Source organism: Vipera berus, assembly GCF_964194415.1.
Source record: "Vipera berus genome assembly, chromosome: 5".
In the NCBI taxonomy this organism is placed as follows: domain Eukaryota; kingdom Metazoa; phylum Chordata; class Lepidosauria; order Squamata; family Viperidae; genus Vipera; species Vipera berus.
Genome location: NC_138207.1, coordinates 32058128 through 32070601, shown reverse-complemented (window position 1 = coordinate 32070601; position 12474 = coordinate 32058128). Strand labels below are relative to the sequence as shown.

Sequence of the window (12474 nt, the reverse complement as noted above, 5' to 3'; positions counted from 1 at the left end):
AAGGCATAAAACACATATACATATGCAAATAGACATAAGCCTAAGAGAGTTGGGATATCCAAGTTCTTCATTAGTATCTGCTAAACAATCCCTTTTTGTCTAAAGAATTTAAATGCTTAAAAAACATCAAAAGTAAAAGGCCACTGATGTTGCAATACTTCCTCAGACTCAAGAATAACATTTGGTAAATTACTTCAACCAACAAGCAAAACAGGGTCCTACCAAAATCTGAAAATAAGGAGCTAGAATGGGACTAGAAGGTCAGGATTCAAGTTCATCCTCCACTATGAAAACTTAGAAACTTTGAGCCTTTAAGCATCTCTCTTCAGTCCAGTCTATCTCATAAAAGGTGATCTTACAGTGGTGGGATTCAAATAATTTAACAACCGGTTCTCTCCATGGGGGAAGAGGGGGGGAAAGGGGAGCTGCCCCATGCACCTCACAACTACTTACCACGCCAAAGAGCCCCTGCAGCCAGGCCTACCATGCCCCAACATCTATCACGCCTCGCCTATTCGGTAGTGACTTCTCCCACTTTCTCCTTCCTTCACTCCCATTGCTGCTTTTTCAGTCCCTGAGTTTTTGTCTGGATCCTGTGCAGAGGGGTTTTGGAAATGAAGCCCCGCAGCAATTGGGTGGGGTGGGTACCATTCCCTTTGCTTTGGGACCGGCTCCGAAATGGGCTGGAAGGAGCAGGCTGAGGACTCTAATCTGGCTTTGCAGCAAGCAAGGGGATTGGAGGCACATAAATGCACGCTAGTCTGGCATCTCTAAAAAACGGGGGCTTTTTCTCCATGCTGAATTTTCATTGCCATACTGTTTAACTTTCCTTAAAGTTTACTTGATGCAGAATGTCACTAATATATACATTGCTCATTCCATTCATATTTTACATGTTTAATATTTCAGTAATCATATCCCCCCAAATACATGCTATTTTTTGCACTGACATTCCTTAACAATACAGATCATTAAAAATAATTCATTATCAATCATAAAATAGGTTCATATTGAATTCTGATACCCTCAAGTTAATCGTAGCAAACATATTGGGAAAAAGTGATTATGTACGCATAGTAATATTAGGAACAAATTGATTTGTGCTATTGTGATTATACGAACTTAATTTTCTCCTGTAATTAAATTTCTAAAAGATTAAATGTATAATTTGCACACATCCTTCACCTTCTCAAAATTATCATGCAGTGAACATGCTTTGGAAACATCCCTTTTTCTTACTGAAAAGAATTTGATCATAACAAAGACTTAATCTGGGATCTTGTTCAAAGAGGTTTGTGAAATAGGACTTGAATACACGACAACATAAAATACTAGCATAGCTTTTCTTTTTCAGTCTATCTGGATATTAGGACTATGCATGCTTTGAAAGGGATTGTGAAAAAATGCTTCAGGCCTCATATAAACACAGCATCTCTACTCTAATATTATTAAAACAACCTTTTGTGTGCAAAAGAGTTGCACCCTTAAGAAATGGATGCATTCTTTAAAACAGTATCAATTTTTCAGCCTTATGTGGAAGCCTGAGAAAAAAATGTGAACTCTTTAACAAGCACTACAGGTGCTATTAATGTCCAAAACTCTTCTCCCAAACTGTTTTTCAAACGTGAGGAGACCAGATTGATACACATGCAAATCTCTTTCCAAAAGTACAGTGATTTGAAATGTTTATGTCTCTACGCTGAAGTTTTTGTTTAGTCAAAACTTTAGTGTAAATACCAAAATTAAGGTTTTATCTGATCAAAAGTAATTTATTTGTAAGACTGGCAACATAGCTTTTACCTCCATTTCTGTTGTTCTGTCAATCATTTTATCAGGTACAAAAAGTGATGCAAAAAATAAAACTTAATAAAAAGATTGTACCATATCCCAGAATTCTCTATTTTATTTTACAAAAATAAAAGTTGTTACTAGAATCTATTTTTGAATCTCAAGGAAGTATAGTACATATACAAATTGTTTTGGTCTAATCCAAAATAATATCCTTGGAGCATTCTGGCTCTGAATGTTGATCACTTTTTAAAAGTTATATTTCCAACCAATTATCGTTTGCTTTCCAAAAAAAACAGATGTGCATATACTCAATGCGCACCCTGACTGTTGTATCAAAAGAAAATACTGTATTCAATACAGGATCAATTCACATTAATTGTTTATCTTTCTCTAGAAGTACCTATAAACATTTTTAAAAGGCAAGGAGCACATCAATGCTATTTTTCATACAACAGCACAATGAAGAAAAATAAATGCTAGATAGCAATAGAAAAACTTAGCAAGAACAGGAAACAACTCTTCATGCTTTACTTTAATCAAAAAAAGGTTAATCTTATCTGTGATGAGGAAAGAATTAGATTCAATGTAATGGAGATTTCTACACTTGGAATTCCACCCTTCCAAGAGTACAGTTATCTCTATCTACCTCCACACAGGACGTGGACTACTCCCTTTCAAAATGTTTAGATTGATTTTCATTGCTAAATATTCACAATTTGGTGTAAGCTCCCAGAACAAAATGGCAAGAATAAACATAAATGTAATAATTTCAACTCAACCTACTGATGGAAGCTAGCTATATGAGTAGAAAGTATATTTATTAAGACAGGAATAAGATACTGCCAATTTCCTCCCATTTGTAGCCACAAAACATTTTTTAAAAAGTTTGCTTTGGAGAATCCTAAATTTGTTTGTTTAGAAATGCACATAATGCAAGTTAAGTCATGAAAACTCTGCACACAGTGCAAATGGACTGAGTTCCATTCAAGCAGCAAAATCCTGAGTGGCTGACATTTAATTACTTGTCACTGTGTGTTGTTTCTCAAATATTTCTGACAAGCATATTCTACCTTACACTTACTTGCTCAATTTGCTCTTCCCTTGAATTCAAATGTTATTGAACATGACAGCACAAATGTTAAACTAAATTTATTTATAGTACTTAAAATGCAAGATATCCAATATAAATGTTTTGTTGCAAATTCTGCTTTCCTGGAGGTAATCCAAACATTTGGTTGTAATGCAGAACATATTCCATTTTATACGTAATATATTATTCCATACTATAAATCAGGGGTCTTCAAACTTGGCCCTTTTATGACTTATGGACTTCAACTCCCAGAATTCCTCAACCAGCATGCCTGGCTGAGGAATTCTGGAAGTTGAAGTGCACAAGTCATAAAAGGGCCAAGTTTGAAGACTTCTGCTATAAATTAATGATAACATGACAAGTTTCTCCAAATTTTGTATAATTGCAAATTAGCTGCTTCTTTGCTCCTAAAATGGTGTGAACCTGCCGTATATACTTGAGTATAAGACGACTCGAGTATAAGCCGAGACCCCTAATTTTACCCCAAAAAACTGGAAAAAGTTATTGACTCAAGTATAAGCCGAGGCTGGGATCCGCCGTTCTGCAAGCCTCCGCCGCCGGCGGAGGCTGGATCCGCGCTCTGCAAGCCTCTGCCGCCAGCAGAGGCTCGATCCGCCATTTTGCAAGCCTGAATACACAGGAATACCCTGTGTGGCCGCGGCTCTCGGGGAAGCCCTGGCTGTCCGCTTCCTCGCTCCACGCTGCCATTCGGGGCCCGCGCGTTCCCCGGGCAAATCGCGGCGCCCAGCAGGCGAGGAAACACGCCTGCTCCAGTCGCCCCCCCTTCCCTCAGGAGACACGAAGCAAGTGACCGCCCGGAGCTTACCGAGGACTTGCGCGCGGCCGAGGCTTCGGTGCTTCCAGGATCGCGCGCACCTCTCCCAAGCCGCCGCCGTCCAGAGACCTGCCGAAGTTTGGGGAGGTTTGGGGAGGTGCGCGCGCACCTCCCCAAACCTCCCCAAACGTCGGCAGGTCTCCGGACCTCCGTGCCCTGCCTGCCTGCTTCTTTCCGCTGCCTGGCTGCCCTACGATGTAACCCGCTTCATGATCGAGTGTGACGCCTGCAAGGACTGGTTTCACGGCAGGAAGGGGATCTCTGCCCTAGAGCGGGAGGGGGGAGGGAAAGGGGGGGGAGGAAAGGCCCGATCGCTTTGTGTTACCTGCCGTGAAACCAGTCCTTGCAGGCGTCGCACTCGATCATGAAGCGGGTTACATCGTAGGGCAACCAGGCAGCGGAAAGAAGCAGGCAGGCAGGGCGCGGAGGTCCGGAGACCTGCCGACGTTTGGGGAGGTTTGGGGAGGTGCGCGCGCACCTCCCCAAACCTCCCCAAACTTCGGCAGGTCTCCGGACGGCGGTGGCTTGGGAGAGGTGCGCGCGATCCCAGAAGCACCAAAGCCTCGGCCGCGCACAAGTCCTCGGTAAGTTTTTTTTGTTCACTGGAGTATAAGCCGAAGTGGATTTTTTCAGCCCAAAAAGTGGGCTGAAAAATTTGGCTTATACTCAAGTATATACGGTAATATAAAATGCAATCAACAGGGAGCCTTTGACATGAAAACATATACTGTGCATCATGAGGATTAAAACTTAACCATATTACCCTTTCTGCATTTTGGACCAAAAGCTAAGTTTCTAGATGCATCAGAATGCAGCAACACAAAATTGTAAAAAAGATGTTGAGACTCTAGAAAGAGTACTGAGAACAGCAACAAAAGTCTTCATCTTATTCTTAGTTGAATAACCTAGACCAAGGGTGTCAAACTGCCGGCCCATGGGCCGGTTGCATCATAAGGAGGCCGCGCCCAACCCTGCTCCGACAATGCAAAAAAGTCACAATACATAGCAACACATCACATGACGTGGTGAGTTTGACACCAGTGACCTAGACTCAATCTGAAATAGGGTTCAAGATCTTCAAATATTCTAATAGAACTTGACAGATATATTTGTTTGTATATTATGGCAGAAAAAATGGGATGAGGCTTACAACGTATCAGAAGTTCAGAAATAAATAATTTAATCAGAACCTAAAAGGTAAAGAGGGTCAACTTCACACAAGATATTAAAAGTATATATCTGCTTCTGTTACTTAAATGCCATCCATTATCTGGATGTCCAAAGGTAAATTAAAATGTGTTTTGCGAATCATTGTAAGAGTACTGTCTAGATTAGATGATCAATGTTGTGGTCCTCTAGCAGATAAACTTTCTCAGATCTGCTCCAAGTTGACTGTGACTGGGCAGGTCAGATGAATGTTCTTCTGCATAATTTCATCTGGTGAACTAGTTTTGTCCTCTTTTGGGTTGGGAGACCCTAGGAAGGAGAGCCTTCACTTATGTTCTAATCTCTTCATAGCTCCATTACTGTAAAGTACTTTATATGGGGGTGCCTTTGAAAATTATTGAGAATTTTCAACTGGTCCAGAATGCAGCTATAGACATGCCTCAGTATGCATCTGCAACAATCCTGCTCTGCATGCAGTGCTTATAGATCACTTGCCCTTCAAATTGACATTAACATGTTGCTTTGTATTAATCAGAGTGTCTTTATGGTATATGGCAAATGTTTCCTAATAGACTGGTCCTAGTCAGCAGAGCACATTGACATGGATGAGTTAACTTCCCGTGTTTAATAGCACTGAAAATGTAGACTTAGGTTTGTTTTGATTCAAACTTTTGTCAATATCTCCCTCCATTTAGTAAAGTGGGTATTCCATATGTATGGATGACAAATATGTAGAGGATATGTAGAAATGCTAGATGTTCACTTCTTGATTCCCGATCACTAAAGTATATGTATACACACACACAAACATACATACACACACACAAACATACATACAGTAGCAGGGATGAGGTCTAAACATGCAGCTTTTCCTCAGAAACAGAGGCACTAGAATGAAGAATGAAATGTCTGCTGGATAATTTTCAACAATTAGGATTGCTAATTTGATTTAAAAAAACCAAATGAATTGTTTTGGAACAATGCAGAGAAATCAGGCTTCTCAAAGTTAAATTCCCCATACTTTCCTTCAAACAAAGCAAACCATTTGCTACAAAAATGAAACTGTTTCTAGATAGCTGCTGGAAACCAGAACCCATTATTGGGTGGAGAGGCAGGGAAGAAGATATCTGCCTAGTAAAAGTTCAATATATCATTTTATTAGTGGTTTTCATTTGAATTCTGCTAGTTGATTAGTGAAACTTCCCTGACTGAATACTGGCACACTGAATGAACAGTTAAAACAAGAAAGTGCATATAGTTCTGCAGCGTCAATGCTACAATATCCGTAGCAGTTCTGTAACTTGGATAGGTTGCCTCTCCTTAAGAACAAAACAAAATGGGAGAAACAATACTTTTGTAGCACACTGGAACATAGAGAATGGTGCAGGCAAATAATTTAAACTATTTCTGAATAGATGTTAAACTAATGAGAATTGCTGGCTATAGCAATCCAGTTATTATTTCTCAGAACTGTAACATATCTGTCAAAGTTGTGTTGATATTATGTTTTATTTGTTTCTTTACAAAATTATTCAGTGCCATCTATTTTCTGCTCTTTGCTCTTCTCATGCTGAAAATTTAAAAATGTCTTGTGCATGTACAGTAAGAAGAACCATAGTTTTTCATATTCCATATGGTAATATGTGGTTAATTACTTAGCTAAAAACAATAATAAGATGCTTGATTTGTTTTTCACAATGAAAAGTGTTTTGTCATTGTTGTTTATTCGGAGGATTTAGTATTCATTTGTAGGTCTCCCAAGTTCAGCTGAAGGAAACCTATCCCAGGATTTCTTTTAAAAGCCATTACTCTTGCCATCCCTCAACACTGTTTATCCTTGGAACCAGCAAACAAGCAATTAAAACACGTCACACAAGAATTGTGTTATGACATTTTAAGATCAAAAAGGATACTGCTGAATTCGCTTCCATCTGTGCCAGTATAAACATTTTTTATGGCTCACCAGTGATTATTATGGATCAAAGATAAAGTGGGAGGGCAAAGGGGTAAGTTCCAATCAAGACAACTGTGATGGTAACAAAGCTTGGAACAGAATCATAGTTGTGCAGAAACATCAATATCTTGACGAAATATGAAGTAAAAGAAATATTTTTGAAAAGTGGTTGCTACAATCACGTTCCTAAAACACACACTTCAAAAATGTCCAATATAGGGGGGAAAGTCTTGGTTTTCTTTGCTCTGCAGACTTCAGCTACAAACAACCCTGCCTCTCCATTTAATGCTTTTCATGTAGTGCAACAGGTTTATAAAAATTCTACCTAGATTATGACTTATGAATTGCTGGTTCTGCCATTTTTCTTGGTGCAAAGTTTCTTAACAGTGGCAAGAAAACACACACACACACACACACACACACACACACACACAGAGAGAGAGAGAGAGAGAGAGAGAGAGAGAGAGAGAGAGAGAGAGAGAGAGAGAGAGAGAGAGAGAGAGAGAGGCTACAGATTAGAAGAGTGTCATTTGTTTCATGTCTATAGTGCTTTTCAAACATTATCTAATGAATCCTCATAGCAATCCTTTGAGATATTACTACATGTATGTAAGAAAACTTGCCCAGGGCCACAAAACTTCACTAGTACATTCAGAATTAGACTGCAGTGGTTTCCATTCTCAGCTCCTAAATGTAAGACCACACCTCTTTTTCATATGCAGCATACACACTACTGCAATCACACACACAGAGGACTTCTTTCTTTGCAGCTGCAATTGTCTGAAGGTTAAACAAGTAGGGCAGTAGAACACTAACAGACACTTTTCAAAATTCCAGCCAGAAGTAGATTAAGAGATTTCATAGAGAAAACACCCACATTACAACTAGTAAAATAACAACAAAAACATCTAGCCTGGACCTGTTACAGACTTAAAAAGAGTCTTCATGAGTGCTCCATTATATGCTGTTTTGTTTCCAAAGGATCTTTTAAATTATAAAACCAAGATATGTAACAATCTATTCAGTGCCCATTATTGGGATTTTAACTGGCCACAACATTTTGCAGTTATTCTTTGGGCAACTGGCACCATAATCGAGATCAAACGTTTTTCAAAGCAAAATGTGAAGCAAGAGATGTTTTAGGCTATTATGTGTTCATGAGCACACACATTTTTTCTGTAATTAACAATCAGAGCCTAAAATTAAGAACAATTTCTTCCTCTACAAGTAACAGCAGTTTTATAAGACAGCTTTTGAATTATGCTTGCAGTATAACAGTAAACAGAAGACTATCTCTAATCCTTACCTTCTTTAACTAGAATGAACACTTTCCTCAATCTTCTTTTAAACCAAGTGACACATACTATTCATTACCAACCCGTTAATTAAGGTGCTATCAAATAAAAAGGGTAGCACACAGCAAACAGGGCAGACTAAAGGCGAAGTGGGTAACAGAATAACCCATTATATAATCTGTGCTGACAGAATATGACTAGCCATGGTTAGTTATTAGGTGTAACACAAATGATTCAACTCATTCTAGTTGATGATACAGAACATGCTTCCCATCCCAAAGCTAAGAACTAGTGATTAGCTTATGACATGCTCACCTTGTTTCTGCCTTCTACTGGATGTCCTCCTGCTTGTGGAAGCTAATGCTGGCATATGCACTTAATTCATCACTCAAGTGGTTACTCCCACAAGGCTGCTTTGGAGATTTAGGTGGCTGATGCTGCTGGGATGGTTGTTTGACTCCTAGCAGACCAGTACTCTCCTGAGGGTGGAGTTTGCGATGGTGATGTTGGCTGTGGTTAAAATCCTTCACTAAGTCCAGGTCAATGTAATTAAGCCCATTCTCAAAGCCTCCCCCAGTTCCACTAGCTCCTTGCTCCCTCCGTGATGCCGTGCCAAGACCCAAAGAAACAACTCCCAGTGCCCCAGATGCAGGTTTGAGCCAGACGTTTTCAAAGGAGGCTGAACTGTGACGTTTTGGATCATCAGGTCCTCCTGGTCCATGGAGTAGAGCTGAAGCTCCAAGACTACTACTAGGAGTGACAGAAGAAGCAAACGTCTCAGAACTATGGCGCCGCCGTCCTCCTTGGGGGTCAGCACGTATCACTTTGGCACTCTGAGTGCTGCGACTGGGACCAAGACTGACATGTGTAAAGGCGCTGTTCGCTCCTGGGCCCCCAATCATAGACGAGGAGCAGGAATGGGGTAAAACCTCAGCCAGTTTGCCTGGCTGAGCCTGAGAAGGTGGCGAAGGCAGCTGCATGGGTGGTGGGCTTTTCTCGGAATAACTCAGGAGGAGGGCTGGGGAGGAAGGTGATGGGGAGTGGGCACAGACCACATACTGTGCTCCACCACCCAGCTGCATGCTCATATAGTCCCGGTTGCTGCTGTGGGTGGTCCCACTCCGGCTTGACTGCATGGAGTCCAAGCTGACTGGGCAAGCAGTTCCCCAATCCATATTGATATACTCCTCTGAACAGGAGCCAGTCTCTCCATAGGATAAAGGTGAGGGGAAAACTGGTTGCTTAAACTCAATGTTCACATACTCTCCAGGGCTCTTGGGCTCTGGGAGCTGTTCCCGAGTGCGAGGCAAGGTGCTGGCCTTTGGGCCATCCAGGGATAAACGAGTAGGTCTGGCCAGATGATTCTTGGTCCGCACAGCTGTGTCCACAGTACAAGCAGCAGGCTGTAATGGCTGTGTTTTAATGGGAAGAGAATACCCACCACCCTCCTGTCCCCCAGGGCAGCCAAGGCTATCACTACTAGTAGAGGAAGAAGAATCCTCAGCAGCAGCAGCATAAAGCAAGCGGCCAGAGCTGAAGGACATATGCATCTGGGCGTTTTCTTCTTTGCCTGTCTTGCATTGGTTGTGCTTGAAGGAACGTGGCAAGGAGAAATAGGAATAGATGGGTTTATGTTGGGACTGGGCAGAACCATGCACTAGTGGTTCTTCTGGGCCTGGAGGTCCTGGGCTGGTAAAGTAACAGTCTGGAGGGGTGCTGGTAGCAGAACCACTGGCTGGAGACATATTAATATAATCACTGCCTCCACTTGGCAGCTTGCCTTCATTACTCTCTACTGAGAGTTTTGTATGATTATTAGTCCCATTTATCCATAGCTTGCTGTAGCCAGTGGGACCACTGTCTGGAGAACAGCTGCCACTGGGAGACATCATCATGTAGCCATTTGAGTCCACCATGGCCTGCACATGGCGACCTCCTCTCCCAGGATTGATGATCTGTTGTGGAGCAGACACACTCTTGGGACTCATGGGCATGTAATCTCCACCTTTGGGTGTACTACCTCCACTGGGCATAGGTGCCACTCCTGGCAACATAGGCATGTAGCCATCATCAGAGTTGGTCCGGTGGTGGCTTCCCTCCACCTGGTGCATCTCTAGACACTCCTCAGGGTAAGACTGGGTTGGCACAAAGGCAGAATGTCGATAAGAAGAAAATTTGTTGCCACTACAGGAATACGAGGGAAGCATCTCAGTATACTCTTCAATGGAGGTCACTGAGGACTGTGAAGGAGTCTTCTGATGGGAGATGGTAGGAGAGGTTCCAGCAGAATGAGTCCGCTTTCTGAAGCCTTTTTCCAAATCTCCTACATCCTCATTTCCAAGCCGGAGGCAACATGGGACAGCAGGGTAGCGACTCTGCTGCTGCAGATGGCAGGTGCGGGGGGCAAAATGACCATTAGGAGTTGTGATACTGCAGCAGGATGAGGCAGCCTTCCCCCCCATACATATATAGTTACTAAGCTCCTCATCTCCCCGAGCAGGAGGGGTGTGTCCCAGGGAATCAGGGGTAACACTGCGAAATGAGCTGCGGAAGTCACAGGGGCTTGATTCATACTCGTCAGAGGAGATGAAACCTCCATCACTGGGAGAGCCAGAGACTGATGCACTGGAACGACGTGGGAAAAGACAGTCTGAAGTGGACCCATGGCCACTGGTACTGCTGGATGACAGGCTGACTGGACTAGTGGCAGAAGGGGAACAGCGTGAGGAAGGCATTGGGATGGAGCGACTATGGTTGAGAGGAGGATGAAGCCTGGAGCTGCCACGGTGCCTATGTGAGTGGGTTCGGTTGGCACTTGGACTCATCGGACTTCCATCCACTGAAGCTGGTCTAGACATGGTACCTTCTCCATCACTAGAGGCTCTGACACGGAAAGAGCTGGGTCTGCCTCCAATCCCTCCTCCCACACCACTGCCAGCAGGAGAAGTGGCAGATATGCTCTCAGTCCTGGACCTACGAGTAAGTCCCACCTGGCTGGGGGGTGGGTTGTTGACATGATGTCTGCTGCGGAAAGGCACAGATATGGGATTGGAGCAATTGGAAGATGACTGGCTTTTGCTACGAGGACGAAATTCCTCACTCATTGCCCGCATAGCCTCCAAGATGGTCTCATGCATGTTCTGTGCTACTACTGAGTCATCTACTTGCATCCAGAACTCACCTGGTCCTGTGACAGCAGAGCGCCCCACCTCAATGAAAAAAAAGTTCTCCGAATGGCCACACCGCCGGATGTTGAGCAGCTGCAACACAACAGCTGCCGCATCAGAATTTAGCTTGACAAAACTGATGGTCTTGTTGGTTAGGCACAGGCGGTAGATTCCAATCAGGTTCTTAGTTTGGCCCAGCCCCTTTGGTTTCAGGATCACTTGCCAGACTTCTTTGAATGCTGGGCCAGGAGCTGTATCGCCATAGCTATCCTCCCCTGCTTCTCCCATTCCCAAAGTCCCACCTCCCACTGTGACATCTCTGTGGTGGTGGTGGTGCTGGTGCTGGTGGTGGTGATGGCTCTTGGCACGGTTGTGCAACTGCAGCAGCGCCTGGTACCAGCTTTCTTGCTCAAGCTCACTGTCAGCAGCAATGGCAAAGTGTTCGTCCTTGGTGTACAGAGCCACCAGATGCTTATTTTTGGAATCTGCCCTCTTGTTTATGTTGAAGCAACTCTCCAGAGGAATAGAGCGCTTGGGTGCCCCTGATTTGTGTCTCCATTTCTTTTCGTTCTCATAGTACTCCAGCCGGGCGGGTCCCAACTCACTGGCTGCTCTCAGCACGAAGAAGCGCTTATGCATGCTCTTGGGTTTGCGCAAGTAACCCACCTTCCTGACATCTGAGAAGAAACCCTCATTATTATCTGTGGGGCTAGCCATGCTGGGGGGAAAAAAGACAAGGTACAGCAGTTCCTCCTGCAAATAGCAGCTTCGGAAAGAAACAACAAAACAGAAATCCACACGGCAGCAAATCCCCTCCTTCACTCCAAAATAAAAATAAAAACGACGCAGAAAGATAGTTCTGGAAATCCTTTCCAAAAACAGAGGGGCGGAGGAAAGAGTGGCAGGGAGAGAACAGCTGTTCAGTGGCCAGAGCCTCCTCCCAGCTCCAGAAGCAGGGCTTGGGGTGGCAGTTTTATTACCAAATCGCCCTCCGCAGGAGAAGAAATCCAGCTTTCAAAAGTCTAGTTTCGATGTCGCCCCAGGAGAAACTGGTCCGAGAAGCCGCCGATGAGAACAGGAAAGCGGGCATCGTTTCATCCACGCGAGGTGGAAATTTCTCCAGCGCCAGAAGCAGGATGGGGTTCCCCCCGTCTCTTCTCCCAAATAGCCCCTTC

The 12474-nt window shown here is 43.4% G+C and overlaps 1 protein-coding gene across 1 annotated transcript in view; it reads right to left on the bottom strand.

Annotated features, from left to right (window-relative positions):
• Positions 1 to 12103, bottom strand: part of IRS1 (insulin receptor substrate 1) — a 54210-nt gene extending 42107 nt beyond the window's left edge. The window contains exon 1 of the mRNA XM_081329127.1: positions 8448 to 12103. Within this exon, the coding sequence (XP_081185253.1) occupies positions 8462 to 12016 (3555 nt within the window). The 5' untranslated portion in view covers positions 12017 to 12103 and the 3' untranslated portion in view covers positions 8448 to 8461. The remainder of the gene's footprint in view (positions 1 to 8447) is intronic.
• Between the last annotated feature and the right edge of the window lie 371 nt (positions 12104 to 12474).